Below are 23,542 nucleotides of genomic sequence, written 5' to 3' on the forward strand. Positions count from 1 at the left end.
AAGTCTATAAAAATATTACACACACAAACTCCACAGAATCACTATGGAGCATATTTAATATATACACGGTGAGTCGAAGAATTTTAACGAAAAGGAAAACATCAATACCTCTCAATACCTCAGCAATTAATGGGTGAGGGGGCCTATCTTTAAGGGTCCAGATGTGTGGATCATTGCTGCCATCTTGAAATAAAATAGTGTCCAGCAACTTTTGACTCACCCTCTATATAGTAATAGCTATATACTTACTCTTATGGGGTTTATGTAGAGTACAAGTCCAAAGTCTGGACACACCTCTATTATTTTTTTTTTTTACAATTATTTACAATGTACAGTATATTCATAAACCTGATGTCTTTGGAATTGTTCTAGATTTTTAAACACAAGTATCCGAAGACTAGCTGATTAAGCATTATAAACATAAACATTTAATTTGGATAGTGAAAGCGCACAAAGGGTAGGAACTAGATCACTAGTTGCCTAATCATTGTAGAGATTTTCCAGAGAGAACTGTGTTGTTTGGTTTGTGTAATGAATCACGTGAGATTCGTCCCAAAACCATTTCTCTGTCTCGGTTCTCAGTTTAATAGTTTCTTGATGGACTACTTCCCTCGTTTCAATTCCTGCGTGTCCCCAAAAACCAAAGGCCACCTGTGAGTAACATTTACTATTTGGCCTATTTAGAGGCATCTATGAACCATTTAAAAGAGCTAAGTTAAAGACTTAAAGGCTGTCCACAGTCATAACACATATTACAAATATGAGCATTTATGTATGGCTGTCATTGGTCTTTTTTAATCTCCTTATTTTAGTATAATTTCAAAATGATTAAGCTGATACTCTCATTATTATTGCTTTACCAGTAAACCCAATCTGATTTTGAGAATAAGGCCTACCTTAACAATTTATGCAAGTTTAGTAAGCATATTTACCATATTTTCTGGCCTATAAAAAGTACTGCCAATGAACGTCTATTTTCTGGTCTATTTTCAGATGTAAGGTGCACTGGATTATAATGCGCACTGAATTATAAGGTGTATTTTAAGCAACATCAAAGTCAAATGAGTGCTGGATGTTATTCTACACAGATTTCTCTCCTGAAAACTGTTTATTTTGGTGCGTAAAGCATTTCCCTTTACTTACAGTAAGCTTAGATTACCAGTATTTTAGCGTTTTTAACAGCGCTTAGTGCTACTAAATGCCGCCCAACAGCGCTACACTGAGGATCCCGGTAAGCCAGGGTATTGCGGTAAGCCAGGGAGCTATCAGCTAGCGATTCATCTCACGTAGCTTGTTTTAACATTGTAAATGCGCAGGCTTCAGTCCAATATACTCTTCTCTGAATGGTGAAAGAGCTAGCACTGCTGTTAGCGGCTAATGCTAATACTGCTCCTACCTTGATGCTGGAGAAACTTCACTGAAACTCCTTTTTAAAGCTGTACATCAGCGGAGTGGCTTTACTGTTCCTTACAACCTGACTGGTAGAATTCATACATACTTTAATTGTACTTATTTTATTTTCTCTTGGCACTCTAACTGAGGGAAATTTTGCAGACTGAATTGAAACAAACCCTCAGATTTCTTACCTGTTGTAAACTTTGTGACGTCTTGGAGGGCACCAAGGGGGTAGTTGTTCTTGAAGGCATACAGGTTAAATGGCTTGGGGTCAGCGCTCACCTCCGCCCACAGGTCATGATTGGGTGTGGTCCACCTCCCGGCAACCACGTCATAGTCACGTCGGCCGAGGTGCACCAAGCGAGTCAGGGGGTCGTAGAGTCCACCCTGGAAGCCAAATGGGAGCTGAAATGACGGGTTAGAGTCCCTGTAGACATCTCCGTAAGGCGTGTAGCGAAGCTCCTTGACCACCTGGCCTCGGCTGCTGAAGATGGCTAGCGGGGATCCAGCCGCGTCACAGGCTATGTAGAACTCCTGACCGCTGCTCATCTCCATAGCGATGAGGTGGCCCTGCAGGTCATAGTAGAGGGAAGTGATTTCAGACGCTGTGTGGTTGTACCAGTGGGTGACTCTGGTGGGTTCATTCAAATCTGCGTAGAAAAACTGCAGAAGTGCCCCGTCACTTGTTCTGGTAGAAACCCGTCTTCCCAGGCCGTCGTACCGATACCAGACCCGCTTACCACTGTCCCGGTCCAGTGCCCCCGCCAGGAGGCCGTTGGAAGTATAATCGAAGACCACGTTCCCACGGACTCGCAAGAATCCATCGTCATCCGTCTTGTACTGGATCTCTCCCAGCCGCGTGATTCTATCCCGCAAGTCGTAACGCAGTGGGGTCAACCTAGCACTGTTGCCATGACTGAGCAGGTTGATGTTGCCATTAAGGTCGTAGCTGTAGCGCCACTGAGGCCGGTCGTCGATGGCAACCGACTGAAGCTGGCCATCTGCGTCATACTCGTACGAGCGGCGCGTGATATTACCGTCAACACCAATGCGGATATCGCAGTTCCCAATGCGGCCCAGGTTATCGTACTGCAGCGTCATCCAGAACGCGATGGACTTCAGGATCTCGTACTGCACCTCCACCACCTGCCCATTGGGGTTGAAGATTTTGGTGTGTTTCATGGCGTGCGTGGTGATGACCTGATTGAGGTCGTAGCTAATGACGCTGAACTTGCCGAACTGCTCGACCCGGCCCGACACGTCCACGTAGCGGTAAAGGTCAATGGGGAGCGGCGTCTCGTTGATCATTGCTTGCATGCTGGTGACCCGGAAGTTGTTGTAGCTGTAATCAAAGCGGGCATTTACTAGACCTTCCTCGCTGAAGCGGTAGATCTGTCGGCCAACCAACGGACCTAAAAAGGAAGAGAGAGAGAAAGTAAATACTGTAAATACTAATCAAAACTTGAAAACGTTCAACAAAGCATTTAATGACAATAAAAAACAGAATGTAACAATTTTCTTCTACTGGCAGAGAGTTGCTATGCAGGATTTGCTCCAGGTGGTAATCATGGAGTTGCCATGTTGTTCCAGTTAGTTGGTGATAAGTGGCTGCTAATATATTGCAGGTGGTTTATTGGGTGGTGTTAGGTAGTTGCTGTGGTGTGTCAAGCAATTGCAATGGGTTGATATGGTGTTTCAGGTGCTTTCTAAACAGATACTTTGGTTCTTGCTACTGAATGGTTCCTAGAGTAGTATGTGATTACTCTGCATTTTTTAACCAGCTGTATGGTTTATTTTACAGCCAGTTTAGGTGGTTGCTATGCACTTGCTAGGCGGTTGTTATGGCATCTAATGTGGATATGATTAAGTGCTCTATTTGATATTTGCATAACTAAACAGCTGCTGTTTGGTTTGTCAAATATTTAAAATTATTCACCTGGAAATGAAAAAAAACACGTTCACTATTTCCAGTGTTTTAATAGAAAATACGGATTAATTTATAACTATCAGTGAGAAAACCCAGCTGAGAAAAACTGTCTGCATTTTTTATTTTTATTTATTTTTTTTATTTTATTTCAGATTTTTTCCCATTTTCTCCCAATTTTGGATATCCAATTGTCCCACCCCTTTGTGCGTCCCCATCACCGGTGACGCCCGTGACCCTCAGAGGATGCGGACGAGCACACGCCTCCTCCGACACGTGTGAAATCAGTCACCCCTTTTTTCGAGCTGCTGCTGATGAATCATTGCCTGAACAGCATCACAGCGCGCTCGGAGGAAAGCACAGCGGCTAGGTTCAGATACATCCGCTCACAGACGCCTCGTGCCGCCCAGCGCCACCTTAAGCGTGATGGGGAGAGAGCGCCATCTACCCACCCCAGAGGGAACAGAGCCAATTTTGCACCCTCTAAGCAGCTGATGGCAAAGCTGCATGAGCGGGGGTTCGAACCTTCGACCTCCCGCTCATAGTGGCAGCGCTTTAGACCGCTGGAACACTCGGCGCCCCTGCATTGTTGCTTTAACCCATCTGAGCCTGGGTGCTTGCATCATGGCTAACCCACTATGGCTGCTGTGACTTCGTCCATTGTATAAAATTAAAAGCCCTCTACAGAGGTTTGTAATTGCAATTTTTTATGATGTTTCTTAAACTTTTGAGAAAAACAGAAATGTATGTAGCAAAAACACTGTACAGTGCTTTGTCGCCATGTCTGCTGGGATATTAAAACTGTTAACTGTTTAATAGATATTTAGCTTAGAGTTTTGCGACTGCTTTTTCTAAAAAGATAAGGATAGACAACAAATAAAGACCTCTGATGAAAATGTTTTTTTTTTTTTCTTTTTTTTGGTTTTAGTTTCGATCAACACAAATAATTTGGGTGCATTCCATTTTCTACATGATTGCTGAGACTATAGAGGTTTCCAAGTTGCTATGTGGCTGCTAGTGTACAGAAATTCATTGCTAGGGTGTTGACATTACTATTGGGGTTACTATGTAATCTTTTTAGGTTTGCAAAGGTAGTGCTAATACATTCCATGTGGTTGCAATGGTTAATAACACATACAGTAAAGAGTGTATACAGACATTGTACAATATGTAGCAAGCATGTGTGTGTGTGTGTGTGTGTGTGCGCTCACCGGTCTGCCTGTATCGTATAGTACACACAAAGCCCTCCTGCATGAGGTGGACAGTCTTGATGGCTCCAGACGACTCGTCGTAAGTGAAGCTGACCAGCGTGGAGTCGTAGAGGATTTCACTGAGCCTGGAAGTCCTGCTATACTTGTACAGCACTCGTCTACCTGAACCCATGTACAGCGTCTGCAGCAGCCGCCCATCGGGGGTGTAATCCTGCACCAGTGCGTGACCCGGGGCATCCGGGGGTGTGTAGGTGTTTCTGTAATAACCGATGGACAGCGCTGTCTGCAGGCCGTGTTTGACCATGCTGGGCAGGGTGATGGACATGAGGTAGTCTGTCTGGTCATACTCAAACGTGTAGCGCCTCTGACTGTGCAGCAGTAGCTGGACAGACTGAATAAAAAACACAGAGAGAGAGAGAGAGAGAGAGAGAGAGAGAATGTAAAATTATACTTCAAAACATTTCAGATTTCCACTGAACACTTTTCTTCACCAGCTGGGAAAAAAACACGACTGGTACATCCTTTCTCAGCCTACAGTCACTACAGGCTAAAAAGTTTCTACCTTACTCACATTGTTACACTTCCCTAAACTTAAAATTTAACAATTTATATCATATTGAATAGGTGACTACATTCACAAAATACTCAAGTGTTATTATCATATGCACAGTAAATAATCAAACTTTTTTCTTTTTTAACAAGGTGCGATGAGATGCTCATTGCTACCTTACACCCCAATCAACAGTCTATTGTCACGCCTTGTGCTGAAGCCGTTAAGATAGTGTTAGTGTTGGATTTATGAATATATCTATGCTGAAGGGTGTGGTGGTCTGGAAGTGAGGTGTGTTCAGGTACATTTCTGGAGTATTGCTATCTTGGCATCTACTATGAATTGTTCACAATCTACAACTAATTAATTAATCTACTATTAATGAGTCCATATTCACTATACTAAGTAGTAGATATAGTATGTATCTACAATTAATTATTCAGTATCAACTACAAACCATTCAATATCTAATCTGTAAATGAATTTATATATATTTATATCTGCTCTGAGTTAATCAGTATCAAATCTGAATGATTCAGTATCTAATATTAATTATTTAGTATGTAATATTCCATATTTACTATCAATAATTCAGGATCTACTATGAATTATTCCATATGTAATCTAAAATATGAGTTTAGTATCTTCTATAAATTATTCAGTATCTGCTATGAATATTTCAGTTTCTGCAATGAATTATTTCGTATTAGCTATGAATGATTCAGTATATACAGAAAAAAAGAGAGAAGAACCAGAGCCATTTGCAGGAGCTACGTAATGATATAAGATATGTATGTGTGTCTGAATATGTGTCTGTGTGTGTGTATGCTCTTTGCTACCTTACACCCCATTAACAGTCTATTTTCACACCTTGTTTTGATGTTTAAATAGTGTTGGACTTGACAAATATATTTACAATGAAGTGCGTGGTGGTCTGAAAGTGAGGAGTATTCAGGTAAATTTCTGCTGTATTGCTATCTTGGCAACAGAAAACACAGGAGCAGCACACAGGTGCACCACACACTGACTCTCACGATCACATGACACTGAACGCAGCACCTTTAGGAAGTAAATCACCTGAATTCTAAACACCTGCTTACTGGCCTATGTAAACCCCTCACTCCTCTTCACCCGTTGCTGAGATTGTCGGTATATCCACTTTACAAGGCGCTCGTTTTTTCTTGCCTGTGATTTCCATTTTGTGTATGAGCCTGGGACGGTTACTTGTTTATAGTATGTCCTCTCTCTTGCTGCTGTTCTCTGGTTTTGATCCTGCTCCTATTGGCTACCCCTTGTACTTTTATCAATAAACCTGTTTTATTGTATCTGCATGTGTCTGAGACTTGCCTCGTCATGACAGCCTATAAATAGCTAAAATAGGGCCTATACTCATTTACAAATGAAACATAAGTAAAACTATAGAAAACTATTTGTAACCTTAGTATCACTGATATCTTTGTTGTGGTATTGTACCAAAGAGTATAGAAAATAAAAAACAGCTTGTCTGGGCCATATTGAACTGCTAGTAGACGATAAAAAATAGGGGTATTCTAAAATGTAATAATGTCTATAATAATAATAATTTCTAATTTCTTAGGCTATGTACAGACAGCTTGTTTATTTGAAACAGTAAATTAGTGTATGTTTAGTGTAAGTTAATGTGTATATATTTTCTATTTTATTGTATATAAAGTATCCTGATGATTTTTTTTCTACACCCAACTTTAACTGTATAACACACACACACACACACACATAAACTCATGTAAAACACACTCCCTGTACCTTCTCTTGAAAGCTGTAGCTCCAGGTTTTGCCGTTAGCCCAGGTTCTGCTGATTAGCCTGCTGTTGTCGTAATCCCTGCGTTCACTCCAGTTTCCTCTCTGGATTGAGGCCAGCAGGCCGTCGTTGGTGTAACTGACTCGAACATCACTGAACTTACTGGGAGCCCACAGCACCGGCCGACCTCGATCATCATACTGAAGCCGCAGGGTGAACTTACGATGATCATCATACACCTTTCCTACACGAGACGCCTGGTTATAGTCTATAGAGAGAACGTTCCTGTTGTGAGCCTGAAAAAGAGGGAAACAGAAAATTAGTTTTTCTTTTTAAAAAAGCATCAGCATTGCTTTACATTGAATCAAAACAAAAGAAATTGAAATACATAACACATTTTTTTTATGTACGAAAAAGTATTTAGTATCTACTATGAACTTGAAATTTTATTTAACTACTCAGAAATTCAGAATTTGCTATGAAAAAATTAATATAATCTGAATTTCTTAGTACCTAATATGAATTATTTTATATCTACTCTGAATTACTTAGTATCTACTTTCAATGATTCAGACTCTACTATATATTGTTCAGCATCTACTATGAATTATTCAAAATCTACAATTCATTACTTAGTATCTCCTATTAATGAGTCCATATTCCCTATACTAGGTAGTAAATATAGTATGTACCTACAAAACATAATTCAGTATCAACTGCAAACTATCCAATATCTAATCAAATTTTTTCAGCATCTACTATGAATTATCTATATTTCCATTCTGAAATAATTAGTGTCAAACTTGCATTATTCAGTATCTAACATAAATTATTTAGCATCTACTATGAATTAAGCAGCATCTACTAAGAGTTATTCCATATCCAGTCTGTATTACTCCGTATCTACTATGAATTATTCAGTACCAGCTATGGACAATTCCATATTTACTCTCAATAATTCAGGATCTACTATGAATTATTCCATATGTACTCTGATTCAAATCTGTATCAAATCTAAAATATGAATGATTTAGTATCTGCTATAAATGATTCAATATCTACTATATATTTTTCAGTATCAGCTATGAACAATTTCATTTTTACTCTCAATAATTCAGCACCTACTATGAATTATTCCATATGTACTCTGATTCAAATCTGTATCAAATCTAAAATATGAATTATTTAGTAGGTGCTATAAATGATTCAGTATCTGCTATGAATAATTTAGTATCTGCTGTGAACTATTCAGTATCTAATTCAGTATCTACTGAGAAAGAAAGAGGAGCTATGTAATGATATGACGTATGTATGTGTGTCTATATATATATGTGTGTGTGTGTGTGTGTGTTACCCTCAATCTGCGTTCGTAGGTACTGTAGTTCCTGGCCTGCTCTCGTCTCTGCCTCCACTCGATGATGCTGTGGATCTGTTCCCCCGGCAACGTGATGTTGCACCTGCCAACAGTGGGGTGAACCACCCCTGGTGTCACCCCTGGCAACGCCCCCGGCAACAGATGAGGTTCAGTGCTCAAAGTAACGTCCATCCCACTGGCATAGGTCACCCACAGAGATCCATCACCACTGACTCGATACACACTGACAGAGTGAGCTGCAGAACAGAGAGAGAGAGATAGAGAGAGAGAGAGGCAGAGAAAGAGAGAGAGAAAGAGAGAGAATATTTTCAGTATTCTCTTCTTATTTATATTTCATTATTCACATCTTATGAGACTTGATAATGGTCAAATTAAAAAAATATTCAATACACAACCGCAATGTGCATAAACGCACACACACACCTTGTCTGAGTGTGTATATGGTGTTGTCCTCTGAGTGGTTGGTGATGGTAATGAAGTTTTCCCGGTTTGAAGTTAAAGCCTCCACCTTGACGGACTTGCCCATATCTCCATGAAGACTGCTCACCTCTCCCGTTGGCAGTGTTACATTGATGAGGTGGCCATCAGAGTTATACCTGTAGAAAAAAGAGAGAGAGAGAGAGAGAGAGAGATTATGAAAAAATATAATTCATTGTAATTAACCACAACAACTGTAATAATAATAATAATAATAATAATAATAATAATAACAACAAATGTCTAAATAGTTTATAGTAAGTATTAAATATTAACAAATCTTTTTTTTTTACATTTTTTTTTATCAGCAATGTACTGCTCTCCACCACTAGAGAGCAGTGTGGCATCATAGGTAAAATACAGCACACACAGCTGAAGAGAAACACTGGCTGCGTCCAGAAACTTTTGCTACTCCTCCTCTCCTACTCCTCCTTTCCTACTCCTCCTCTCCTACCCCGGAAGAAGGTGGAGGAATCGAGGAGAGGAGAGGAGGATGAGGAATGGAGGGAAGGAGCTGTAATTGGGGAAATGGGACAGCTGATCCCTTTTATATAGGATGTTGACTACCGTTGAACTGAGCCAATCACAACGCTCACTTTCAGCACATGCCGGATACTGCCCAGCCAATCACAGCTTCTGAATAAAGCTCCACATACAAAAATAAAAACGAGAGATCAATAAACACAATTCCAAATTCTAGAGCTCAAGCTTCAAAGTGCAGCCTGATTAGCCATTGATGAAGGTTGCATATGTAAATATTAAATTATTTTAATAGTAAAATATGATTTCATTGAATGTAATAAAACAAATAACAAATCTTAATAAATAATAAATAAAATAATACATATTATATTTTACATACATGTTGAAGTGAAAAAATATTAGATGAAACAGCATCAATGGAACATTACTGTCACACAGCTAAATATTCAGATATTCCAATAAAATCCTGCTTACTCCCAGGCATTTTGGCCGCATCTCCTCTGGCCAGTGATATATATATATATATATATATATATATATATATATATATATATATATATATATATATATATATATATATATACACACACACACATATATTCATATATATATATATGATATATATATATATATATATATATATATATATATATATATATATATATATATATATATATATATATATATATATATATATATATCATGTTACAAATATGGGAACATTAATAAAGTTTTACTGAGCATACAGCTTATCTAAACAAAAACATATATTAGTGCTTTACTGGCTGTATAATTAGATAAGGAACCTAGTTAATTAATATGTTTATGACGTATATTTGGGCGTTGCCTGCTCCTCGCACTGCTTTTCGCGTGCTCTGTGGGCGTGGATGCAGTGATGTCATTGGAAAATCCTTAAAAGTCTTCCGGAGTAGGATACACTGATGTATCCTCCAATGGAAGCCTACTACAGGAGAATTTTAAGCGGCTTCTTTCGTCTCCTACGGTATTCGGACAGGCGGCAAGATGGCGTCACGAAATCAGTTTCCGGGTCACGGAGGAGAGGAGGAGGATCGGTAGGAAAAAGGAGACACTTTTGGGGTTTCTGGACGCAGCCGCTCTGTCCATAACGTATTAAATGTGTTCTATAAAGCTTTGAGCACACGGTAGGGGTGTGTGTGTGCGCGCGCGAGCGTGTGTGTGTGCGCGCGCGTGTGTGTGCATAGGGTGTTAGGGGTGGGTAAGTGTGGTGTATGAAAGGTCACTAAACCAATCAAAAGAGAGAGAGAGAAAAAGAGAGAGAGAGAGAGAGACTCTGACATTTTCAGTTTGAATTGGTAGCTGTACTATTCACAATCCCCAAAATGCCCACGCAAACACTTTATAATCTCACACACAACAACACACACACACAAACACACGTCTGACAGAAGTAAAATAAGACATAAAAGAGGTAAAAGCAGGAGCTGTCATTATTTGGTGTGGGTTTGTTGTGCAGTGTTCTGTTCTACAGTCAGAACTGTTCTCAGTGATGGTCAATATAATTATCTGAAGAGCTAAATGTCTCTAAAAGCTGAGGGCTGATTTATTCATATTTGCTGTTATTTATTCATTATCAACATCACATATTTATATAACTTTGAATTAAATAGCTATTTTGTGCTGTTGTTGCTATGCCAAGCTTCTTCTTCTGTAAAGAAATCAGTCAAGAAATCAGTGCAAGTTTCTCTGTAAGCCGTTTTACAAAAAAAAAAGAAAAAACAGCACATGGAATTAAATAAGTGTAATACTAATGGGATATTAACAATACTGATACTTAATTAAATCAAAGCTAAATATCGATAGTTATACCTCTTATTTTGTTTCCACCTTTACCTCTATTTTTAAAAAAACAAACAAACTGAAGGGCTGATTACTAAATATCTGTTCATTTAAACTCATTAGGAGTGTGAAGGCTAGCGGACACCTACTCTAAATATGAAGCCAGACACCATCTTTTCTCAAACTGACACTGATGCAGCAATACTGGGTAGTCAACACTCTCAGAGGAAAGCGCAGTGACCCAGCTGCAGTAGACCAGCTACTAACAGATGCCTGTGCTGATTATCATCACATTATGAGTGATGTAGATTCTTTGCCCGAATTTCACCTGAGCCGAGGCACGACTCGAACTGGGGCTGGGTTGGGCCATGGTTTCCCACCACTTTCCCCATGTCGGGTTGGGTCCGGCTCTGTTTTTTAATGCTGTTATTATTTTATATAAAGCTATGGCGTGATAGTCACAATCAGAGACTGTAAAAAAGATGGACGCCGTGTCACCGTTCCCATTCATTTAATGAAAATGAAGCCAAAATCTTCCACCATGTTGGCGATCCTGAAACCAGAGTTGGCGCAGTAGAGACCAGAGGAGGGAGAAAGACTGTGGAGAGACAGCCTATTACTTTAAATAACCCCGCCCCTGAGGGCTGCCTAGACAGAGCTCACACAGTCTATGGTCCCACCCATACAGTCATTAGTCCCACCTGGGCTAGGTGTAACCCAGTCCTTTTACAATAACCACACCTTTTTGAATAGAGCTGATTAACGTTTTAAAAAATGAATTCTGTGGGGATATAAAAAATTTGGCAATATAAGCAGAGGTTACACTAGCTGTTACATTTAAATAATGGAGGTAGAATTGCAGCATATTGGAAAAAAACATGATTGAAAGTTGTCAGCTCCTCCGCTTCTTCGCGTAACGCACTTGGCTTGCAGAGGTGTGTGTAGCTACTAATAGGCCAACAAAATAGAGCCTTCTGAAGTGAAGAGAAAAATACATCTGGTGAGCTAAATTTGTCCCAATGCGAAGGAAAGTCAGAGGTATGGAGCTACTTCAAGTTAATTGTTGGCTTCGTGGAGTGTGTTAATTCAGCATGCTTCTAGAATTCCACAGCAAAAAGATGTTGCGTAGCATTATTGCTGTTTTTGTGTTTTGTGTATATGCTTAAAACAATAAAAATTTTTTTTAGAAAGTGTTTTATATTTTTACAGTGTTTAACATTGTTAATTATATTAGATATAATTAATTTTTTCTTAAATAATAGGTCTATGCTTCTTCAGTTTTGCAATATTAATTAATATAATTCTGCAAAGATTTCGCTCATTTAAACAGTCGGAATTGTTTTTAAAAAGGTCAACTTGAATGCCCTACTTACTAAAAAATGGCAGGTTTAAATCGGGCTTGGGCTCACAAAGTCAGGTTTGGGCAGAACGTGCACAGGCTCGTGTTGGGTTGGACTGGATTTTTTAGGCCTGATCTAAGCTCTAATGTGGGCAAAGAACACCATCTACCCACCCAGAGAAACAAAGGCAATTTGTGCTCTCTCAGATTTTTTACTGCTCCTGGAAAGCAGCATGAACCAGGATTCAAACCCTTGATCCTTAGATCACAGTGATTCACAGAGCCTTAGTCCATTAGACCACTCTGAGCTCCATGATAGTTATAATGCTGAAAAACATCAAAATCAACACAAAGAACAAACAAAAAACTACCCAAAACACCAAACAAGAGCCAAAATCACTTACTCATAGACAGTGGTCCAGGCATTTTCGTTGCTCATGGTTGCAAGTAGCCCCGTGTTTCCGTGGTAACTGATCTGGGCAAGGTCGTGAGCGAGGGCGGAGACTCTCCTCAGTGTACCTGCGCTGCTCAGGTTCAGCCAGTACACCTGTCCGCCAGGTGTGACCAGCCACAGCGGAGCTCCGTTAGAGTCCCGCCTCACCTGGACCGCGCCCCCTTCACTGGCCGTCACCGCGGAGATCAGACCCGCCCCCACATAGGTAAAGTTGTACAGATAGTCCCCGGTGACAAGGCAGCGTGTGTAGAGGTGACTGCCGTTAGGGGAAAACAGATAAACTTCCTGCTGGGCCACGGACATCACCTCGTACAGGAGGTCAGAGGTCAGCCGTGGTCGCCTGGCAACCAGAGAGCGCACACGGACATTACCCAGGTCGGCAATGTAAAGAGTCCCGTTCGGAGACACGGCCAGGGCGGAGGGGGACTTGAGCTTAGCATCCCGAGCATAACCTCCATCACCTACAGAGAGAGAGAGAGATTAATACTTAGGAGTGTCATAAAGTTATCAAAAAGCAGTGTGTAAGACTGGTGAAGGAGAACATGCCAAGATGCACAAAAACTGTGATTAAAAACTAGTGTTACAAATAGTATTCTAAAGAGTTCAAAAATCTATATTTGGTGGAAAAAACTAGTGTTATTCCACCAAATATTGATTTTTGAACTCTTTAGAATACTATTTGCAACTTTATGAGTATGAACTTGTTTTCTTTGCATTGTTTAAAGTCTGAAAGCTCTACATATTTCTTTGTTATTTAAGCCATTTCTCATTTTCTGCAAATAAATGCTCTAAATGACAATATTTTTATTTGCCTGTAGTTTATAGAATAAAACAATAATATTAATTTTACTCAAACATATACCTATAAATAGCAAAATCCAGAGCAACTAACACCTCATGATCTCCAGAGAACAAAGCTTTAAGCTTATTGTTCACATTTTCTTTTCCACCTTAAAAAGGTGCATATTACATTGAGTCTATAGTAGATGTTTTTATGTTGTGCAAAAATTACAAACAGTCCACATAAAACTTCACCCCGCATTCTTATTTGAATAATCTGTTCCACATTAAAAGCTGAAAAGGTTCGGTTCAAAGCGCCAAAAAACAAATCTTCAGTCTGAAGCCCATGTGTTGCCACAGCAGCATTTAGGGTGTAATTGTAAATTTGAACAATCTAACATCTTCAAGTGATTGATTAACTGATAGCAGCTACCTAAATGTAGTAGACTTGTGCAAGTGCTACTTTAATAAAGGCACAAGCTACATTATCAATGATATGATCGAGGCAGGGAGACTCGGTATGACAACTACCATGGAATATTATGATTCACTTTAGGGGTGTGAATTCATATTACAAGATTCTTCCAGTCATGAATACTGTAAGAGAATAGTGATTTTTAAAGACTATAGGTAAAAGACTAAGTACTATTACACCTTTTGGACACTGTTTAAGTCTCAATCTCCCCTGCCCTAGATATGCATATGTGAGCCCTGCCTTGCCAAAAAGAGCTTTCAGAGGATCTACAATTAAAAATCGTTGATTTGCATAAAGCAAAAAAGGGATACAAAAGGGATTTCAAAGACTTTAGAAATTCACCAGTCTACAGTAAGGTAAAATAATCTACAAACGGAGGCAATCTGCGACTGTGGCTACGCTGCAAAAAAGTGGGCCGGCAGTAAGACTTACCACAAGAGCATAACAGAGACTCATCAATGAGGAGAAGAAACAACCCGGAATGAAAAACAAAGATTTGAAGGCTTCAATGATGCACGTTAACATCTGTCACCACTGATTCCAAGGGTTTACTTATCAGATCACATTTTATGATAAATGCAGAAAACTATGACAATCCACTACTCCATACTCATACTTTTTCTTGCCACTGTATTGTGGCATGTGTCAAGGTTTAATTTAAAGTAACAGTCTGTAAGTTTTTTCTGAGAATGTGTAATTGCAATAAGCATGCTAAAAAGTACTTTTAATACATGTACGGTGGTGCAGTTTCTTCGCAGAGTGAATAATTCTGGTGATTTTTAGAGAGAATTCATTCACAGGTAACCAACAAAAGCTATTACAGCCAGAGAAAAGGTCCCTGGACCTACCAGACTACTCTGTTTTTAGAATTAATATATTTGTCTTTGCAGGGATGGCAGCAGAATTACACTGATGCTAATTATTATTATTTTTTGCCCTCTCACCACTCAAGAACACTGCGAAATTCACTTTAGGAGAAAAAATCAGAAGTACTGCTGCTTTAATGCAAGTGTGGCAAATGTGTACTGGTGCACTGCAGAACCTACAGAAGCTGAACAGTTAAAAGTTTTTTGGCTGCTCTTGTAAACAGTGCTTTTAAAACTCACCTGAGAAGCAGTCACAGTCTGGATCGATCTTACAGTCGCACTCGCTGGCTGTCCCGGCGACAGTGGACATTTCCCCGTTGCTGTTGACCTCCAGGACGCGGCTGAGCTTCCTGTCATCAGTCTGGGCGATGTACAGCACTCCCTGGTGACTGACGGCAATGGCTTTGGCTCCCTCTAGCATTAACCGTGTGGACGCCGGGCCCAGTGTTGTGGGGTCAGTAATAGCAAGCGGGCAGTGGATCGGTCTCCCGGCAACAACACGGACCAATCCGGCCTCGCTGACCTGCAGCACCAGGTTATTGTCCAGCACATACAGGGAGTTATCCAGCGGACTGATGGCCAGGTCGGTTGGCCACTCAAGACGTACCTGAGGACAAAAATTAAAATAGCTGATTTTAATTAATTGAATAAATTAATGAATGAATGAATGAACAACCATTTCCAACCCCTCTTCACTGCTTAGAACAGTTCCTCTAAGACTTATGTGAGTCGATGAGCTCCTTTTCGAATTAGCTACACTGTACTGTGTCTCGTGGTGGTACGGTGGCTTAGTGGTTGGCACATTTGCCGCCCAGCACTGGGTCTTGGGTTCAAGTCCCTGTCTGGGTGGAGTTTCCATGTCCTCCATGTGTCTGAATGGTTTCCTTTGGACTCCAGTTTCCTCCCACAATCAGGTAAAATGCATATTCTAAATTGCATACATATGTTTTTATATGTGATATGTGTATTGTATAGGATTGTGTGTGTATAAAATGTATGCATGACTGTGTGCCCAGATATGGATTCTAAATTGCATACATATGTATGTATAGATATGTGTATTTTATAAGATTGTTTGTGCATAAAATGTATGTTTAAATGTGTTTTCCTCTGTTCTGGGTGCCCGATGCAGTCCTCCAGGCGGATGGTTACTTCCGGTTGAGAGTAGGCTGTGCACTATTGGCTGCCGCTTCTCACTGGTGTGTGTATAAATGATTGTATTGCAATACATGTAAATTGTAAAGTGTCCTTGGATTTCTAGAAAGGCGCTTTATAAGTGTAACTTTATTCATTCATTCATTTATTCATTCAAAAAGAATAGGGCCTCCTGCACTGAATATGGATGAGATTTCTGCCAATTGTTTCTGCCAGATTTCTGCCAGTCACAATCATTATCACTCACTGCACTGTCTACTGTTGGTGGTAATGCTTTATTATGAATCATTCTCAGTACACACGCGTGACACTGGGGACTAAGGAATGCTAAATGCAGGACAACATAAAAAATGGGATTTCTAATTTACCTGGCACCCACCATCAGGTCTCGATTGAACTTCATTAATTACCGTCACCATACCGTGAGCATGCTGACCAGTCAACAACTTCACTTACAAAAAACCTCACAACTTATACATTTGTGGGCATTCCCAATCCATCCCCTGAGTTAACACTCAAATTTATATACTGCTATTCTATGATTTTGGTTGGTCTGTGTACATACAGATTGAATTCCCCCTCATAACCTCTGTGCCAGTGGGTGAGGCTAAACACTTGTGGCTGAGGGCATCCAGGAGAAATCAGGAACTACACTTCAGACTTAGCTAAAAAATACAAATCCTTGTTGCGTTTTACTGTATGTATGTTTATTTGCATCTGTTCAAATCATATGTGATGCTTTTTTAGGTAAAAACACAGGGCAAAGACACAAGAGAAGATTGAGCAGGGCAGGATGTTTCAGAAATGCACAGACACGCTCTCATTAGGTTGAATGGGATCTGCTGTAAAACCTTTTCTGTTCCAGATGCTTAAACTGTGGAAACGTCTGGAGGGGAAATCCTCAGCTATAAATGGAATGCACACACACACACACATACACACCTTCAAAAGTTCATAAAATGCTGATTCTCCATATTTCAGTTCATAGCCTGCAGCATCTTCACACTCATACTCTCTCTCATTTTCCTGTGCCTCTCTCTCTCACACTCTCACTCTCTCCCGCTAAAACACTCCCATTGTGATTATATTGCTGCATTTTATGAGTATCATGCACTTTGCAGTATACTGTATGCTGGGGATACACTGAAATTTTAACCATTAAAATGTCTGGCAGTATCGGGCATTTCAAAAGCTTAAAAAGGCTTGGTGAGTGTTGAAACATCAGTAGAAATGTACAACAGGTTTTCGTTAGTGGTTGTGAAAAGAATTAGTAGAGACGCCCTATCTTTAGTGTCTGTAAAGGTTTGTAAAGTCTATAAAGCTTAGTTTTTGTTAAAAGATTAGTAGATATGGCCTATCTTTGGTTTTGGTAAGGATTTGTAAAATCTGTAAAGGTTAGTGGGTGTCTTAGAAGGATTGTGGGCATATCAACATTTTATTATTTTATTTATTATGTCTAAAACATAGTATTTATGTAAATATTAGTGTGGGTGTGTATTAATTTTGTGTAAAGGTCTGTAAAATTTGTAAAGGTTATTTAGTATGTTGACAGATGAGAGGGTGTGTCAAATGGGCTTGCCAAACACACACAGACATACAACCACTAGGGTTTACTAGAGCTTAAAAGCTAGGAGGTAAACTTCAGGGGTGTGTTCCACTCACCTGGCTGATGTCCATATGTGTGTCACAGCTGATTGGTTGGGTGGAGGTGAGTCCATTAGATCCCATCACTGTTGTGATGATCCCTTTGTCAATTTTCCGGACTGTTGTTCCATCCACAAAGTAAACAGAACCGTACTTATCCACAGCAATGCCTATAGAACAAAAGCAACCACAAAAACACAATTAATATACAAGCTGAATTTTAAAAACCTTTAAACTATATGAATTTAATGACTGTATTACTGTATTTTCACTATAATGCACACTTAAAATGCTTTAATTTTCCAGAAAAATCGTTGGTGCGCCTTTTAATCCGGTGAGCCTTATGCATGATTTTTACCAGTCAGGTTTTAAGAAGCAGCAAAGCCACTATACTATTAGCCTGTAGCCTGCTGCTAACCTTGCCTAGCACTGCTGGAGCAGCATTAGCATTAGCCGCTAACCACGCTAGCTCTTTTGTCGTTCAGAGGTAAGAAAATTAGACTGCAGTCTTTGTGTTTCTCGTGTTAAAACAAGCTACGTGAGATGAACTGCTTGCTAATATTGCAATGGCTTATTGGAACACTCACGGTTCCAAGCACTGTTGTAGCACTGTTGGGCTAGTGCTAGCAGTTAGCCGCTAATGCTCCAGCCTTAGTGATGGAGAAATTCGGGAATCTAAGCCTACTGTAAATAAATTGAAGCGCTTTACTAACCCAAATAAACTAATTTTCAGGAGATAAATCTGTGTAAATTAACATCCGTTTCGCTAGTTTCTTAAAAATATACCAAAAGAGCATTTTTTGGGGATAAGACCTCAGAAGGACCTTATTTGGTTCATTAAAGAACTTAATTTTGTAAACATAGCGAATATAGTGGTTAAAATGGCTAAACTACAAGCACACAATCTTGCTGCCTACATGCAAACATTTCTACATTTTTGACACACCCACTAACCTTTCAATATTATAAATTTTTTAGCATGCCCACTGAACTTTACTCACAGGCACTAATCAGTTGGCGTGCCCATTGGTCTTAACACACCCACTAACCTTTTATCACATCAATTAACATTTCATCTCATCCATTAACCTTTCAACACATCCACTTCATTTACATCATGCCTACTAATCTTTACACACAACAATAAGCTTTTGATATGCTAACCAACCTCTGAACACACCCCCTAATCTTTACAAACACACACTAGAATTATTCCACACGCAATCAATCACCTTTTGATACACCCGCTAACATTTTACCACAGCCATTAAACTTTGGATATGTCCACTAATATTATCCTATGCATACTAATTATTACACAGAGACTAACCTTTTGACGTGCACAATAAACTTTACACACAAACGGTAACTATTTGACACACACTAAACTTTACATGACCACTAATCTTTCGACACGCCCGCTAACCTTTAAAACACTTTAAAACACCCAATTTATTCTAACCTTTTGAAAACTCCTGTGACATGCTCAATAGGCTTTACCAAAAACGACAGTTTGATATTCTCAGTCATCTTTACACAAACTCTAAGACTTCAACATACTAGCATTTCAGTCATGGCCATTAAAATTAACACAACGACACCGACCATTTTACTCACCCATTAAACTCACACACACACACACACACACACACACACACACACACACACACACACACACACACACACACACACAAACACACATTAATCTTTACCTAAACACTAACTGTTCATCACATCCAATAACCCTTCAACATGCCCACTTTTGGCACACCCACTAATGCTTCCATAAATAATCCAATACATTGTTATAAATCCATCAATTCACTTTACATAGTTTATTAGCCCAAAACCTGAAGGTTGAATATGGTTGTGCAGAAACACAGGAACACAAACCGTATAAGAGGACTTTCAGAAAAAAAAATTAAAAGGCTCTCTTAACGTTATGTGCCTAAAAATAACACTTCAACTGGACCTTTACATGCTGTGAAGACCCTTTAAACTTTCAATAGATTCTCAAAAAAAATCTCTTTTTCCACCAAACATATTTCAATAGAGAGCCAGTCAGTGAAAGAACTCTTTTCTTTAAAAAGTGTAACTCCAGGTGAATAAAAGTCTTGTAATGTAACAGTAAACAAAGCCTGAAACTGAAGTGCGAGGAGGTGACACACTCACACACCCCCACAACAACGCACACACACCATATGCCATATGGACCCTGAAGGACAACTTCTCAAAAACACCTTGTCACATTGATGTTAAAGGACAAAATCTAAAAGCTCAGGTAGAAAGTGTGACTGCGGCTCAGGCACTTTTCAGCGCTTTTATTCTCGAAGCGTTATAGAAAAACACAACTTTACTTCCTTCATTCTTTATACTGTTCTGCCTTCATCATCATGAAACTTTGATATTTTGCTCAGAGGTGTTTAGAGATGATATTTCTTGGCTGCCAAAAAAGACCTCAGCCTGAGGGCGCGAGGAGGAACACAAATGATTTTCAATTCGTAAGTACAAAAAAAAAAGCAGTTTTATGCAGTTTTTCTTATGACGGTGAAAACTGAAGAATATGAAGAAAGTTCAGATACTTGCTTAGATTATATACTATTTATATACACTCAGTATACAGTACCAGCATTGTAGATTAAGACTAAAGTCATACTTACACTCAAGGCACGTTGTGCTATCTACACTTCTACACAGTCTATTTTCACACCTTGCACTTGTGTCTTTTAATAGCAACGGTGCTTGTGAACATATCCACGTCAATTACTGGGGTGGCTTTGAAATTAGGTGTGCTCTTGTAAATTTAAGGTGTATTGCTATCTTGGCAATGGAAAACACAGGTGTACCACTGACTGAATAAAACCCAGGCAGACATCAACAGTGTGAAATGTGAAATAAAGGTTTTCAATGTAGAACTTTAATGCCACTAATATGTATCTACTCCATAATGACAGACAACTGAGCTCTAATCCACAGCCATAATGATCTGCAAGTTATAAACCTAAAATTATAACAATAATAATAACAAAAAAAAAAAAAACATGAAGCACTAATTGTTTCAATTCAGTGCCAAAACACAGTATTTATACAAGAAACTGGCTTATATCTTCATAACCTTCCACACTTTAGAATGTATATATACAGAATAAAATTTTCCATTCTCTAAAACATTTATTTAGACTCCAAAATTATAAAAAATAGATTATCCAATCACATTTAGGGAAAACGAACACATAGAAACGTGGTCATCTTGGAAAATGGCAGCCATGTTGTTTTTTTGGATGGCTAACATGCTTTTTGTTTAGTAAAAGTAGATATAGAAGAGGATTCATATTAAATTAATTTTTTTTTTCACAAAGTGAGCAATTCTTTCACTAATATGCAGCACTAATTATGGTAAGAGCAGATGTATAGACTTATGTATAGATCTGTAAAATTTAGCTCTTTCAACAACACTGGAAGGCTCACTGGATATATTCTCTGTACATAAGTTAGCTAGCTAGAGAGCTAACCTAGCTCTGCACAGCACTCTTTTTGTGTGTGAAAGCTGGTTAGCTATGCTGTAATTAGCTGTAAATAAGGTTAATTTGTCTGTTGGAATGCTGAGTTAGCATAGCTAACTATCTACTTTATGATTAGTGTTCACAGCAGTAACGTAAGAGAACGGTATTCCGTACACATTTTCGGTATTTTCCGCGTTTGAGTGGATATTACGAAAATACCCGAGTTCAAATAGGCTGCAGTGATTGGCTAAACTATGGAATATCTGCCTAGCAACCAAAATAATTTTTGATTGGTTACTTCTGGACCAATAGTTTTAAAGAAAACCCCAAAAACTGACCTCAGTCCTGTCACCAGTGTGCATCAGTATTCCGTACACCTGCAAACAAACAGGCAACGGTGTTCCGTACACCTCAGATTTCCGCTCGTGGTGGCTGTATTTTGCAAAACTTCACCACCTTTAACATATGATCTTAGACTGACATAGATGCTTAGTAAAGTGTTTGTCAAATGGATTTGATAAGTTGTCTATGAATTGAAAATAAATTGTGCTGAAGCTGCAGCACAAAATCTCAGCTGTCTATGAGTGGTGAAGTGGAGCTGGAGTAAGCTCGTTTTTAAAGTAAGTTATAAACAATGATTATTAATTCCTCAATCAAATATTACAACAAATGCTGTTAGTTGGATGCTTAACGTTGCATATTGGGTGAAATGCAATGTTAAAAGTGGGTAAAACCTTACGTGAACTAGTCGATAAAGTTTTCCCCACCCCTTAGCCTCAGCGTTGTTAACCCTTCCCCACCCACCCGTTTTCGGCGACGCGGGCGGTTCCTCCCTACCTAGCGGAATTTCAAGAGAAAACACAACGTGGATGGTCACTGACCTGTTTTAATGGAAAGAGGAAGGATTGACAATGACCCCAGACATTATTTCAAATATAACAATAGTTTATTATTAAGTATTTTATTGTTTAAATGCTCAACTGTACGGAATACTGAAGTGTACGATATACCGTTCTCTTACGTTAGCTCCTTCAGACTGCATTTACTTTATATACGATACGAGCAGAAACTATTTTATTATGAACTGACAGAATATTCTAACACAAATGTGAAAACAAACTCTTAAAAGTGGGAGTGGCAGAATAAAGAAGATAGTTTTGGTTCAATTAGCAATGAGTTAATGTAGCAGTTAGCAAGCTGGCTAACTCGCTACACCATAAACAATGAAAACAGATATGTAAAGATGGTAACACAGTCTTTTTACTGACTTTAAACTTCAGAATAGTTCAGTCTTTGTCTAAGTCTTTTTATGTGTTTATTTTTGGTCATTAGGAAAGACATGCTGATTGTTCACACTTAAAATGGCTACAATTAGCATTTCCTCCATTTTGGATCTTCAGAGCTGCTGTATAAAGCACCTTCAGAAGTCAACACAGCTGAAGCAGCAGCGCTTCAAGTTGAGGACAGGAATGTGTGTGTGTGTGTGTGTGTGTGTGTGTGTGTGTGTGTGTGTGTGTGTGGACATTCTGTTGTCTTCCATCTTCCCCTCTGTCAACCACCCCCCCCCACACACACACACACACAAACACGTGCTATCTGCGTCAATAAGCCTGTTTACACATATCCCGTTATTAGTGATAATTAGGTGACACATCACTGCCTTAATGAGACTGACATCTTTAATTATTTATCACCGTACAGTAATCACCCTGTACTGCCCTTCAACCAGTGACAGAGAGAGAGAGAGAGAGAAAGAGAGAGACAGAGAGAGAGAGAGAGAGAGAGAAAGAAAGGGGGAATAACAGACCTAACTCTTCTTGACTCACTCCCGTTTCTGTGTTTGTCTTTCTCTGTCTCTCCCTCCTCTCTCTCTTCCCATCTTTTTGCATATCCCTCTTGCTCTCATTTTCCCTCTCTCTCTCTCTCTCTCTCCCTCTCTCTCTCTCTCTCTCTCTCTCTCTCTCTCGCTCTCTCTTTCTCTCTCAAATCCTCTAGATTTCTCTACGCCTGTCTGATAACAGACTGAACGTTTTTACCAATTAAAGATGATCAGGGGTTTGATGATGCTTAACCAGTGTACCTACACACATTCCTGCACTAACACACATGCACACACACACACACACACACATGCGCGCGCACACGCACGCACGCACGCACACACACGCGCGCACACGCACGCACACATACACGCACACGCACGCACACACACACACACGCGCGCACACGCACGCACACACATACACGCCCACGCACGCACGCACGCGCACACACACACACTCACACACACTTGTTGTATATACTGCAAGCTCA

At 39.5% G+C, this 23,542-nt stretch overlaps 1 protein-coding gene across 2 annotated transcripts in view; it reads right to left on the reverse strand.

Annotated features, from left to right (window-relative positions):
• Positions 1-23,542, reverse strand: part of tenm1 (teneurin transmembrane protein 1) — a 289,482-nt gene that overhangs the window by 6,799 nt on the left and 259,141 nt on the right. For both annotated transcript variants that reach the window (XM_022681019.2, XM_022681018.2), the window contains exons 23-30: positions 17,745-17,896; positions 15,168-15,534; positions 12,757-13,267; positions 8,659-8,831; positions 8,215-8,471; positions 6,866-7,156; positions 4,531-4,921; positions 1,587-2,807 (exon numbers count right to left, since the gene is read on the reverse strand). In XM_022681019.2, coding sequence (XP_022536740.2) covers positions 1,587-2,807; positions 4,531-4,921; positions 6,866-7,156; positions 8,215-8,471; positions 8,659-8,831; positions 12,757-13,267; positions 15,168-15,534; positions 17,745-17,896 — 3,363 coding nt within the window. The remainder of the gene's footprint in view (positions 1-1,586; positions 2,808-4,530; positions 4,922-6,865; positions 7,157-8,214; positions 8,472-8,658; positions 8,832-12,756; positions 13,268-15,167; positions 15,535-17,744; positions 17,897-23,542) is intronic.

This window comes from Astyanax mexicanus, chromosome 1, assembly GCF_023375975.1.
Source record: "Astyanax mexicanus isolate ESR-SI-001 chromosome 1, AstMex3_surface, whole genome shotgun sequence".
In the NCBI taxonomy this organism is placed as follows: domain Eukaryota; kingdom Metazoa; phylum Chordata; class Actinopteri; order Characiformes; family Acestrorhamphidae; genus Astyanax; species Astyanax mexicanus.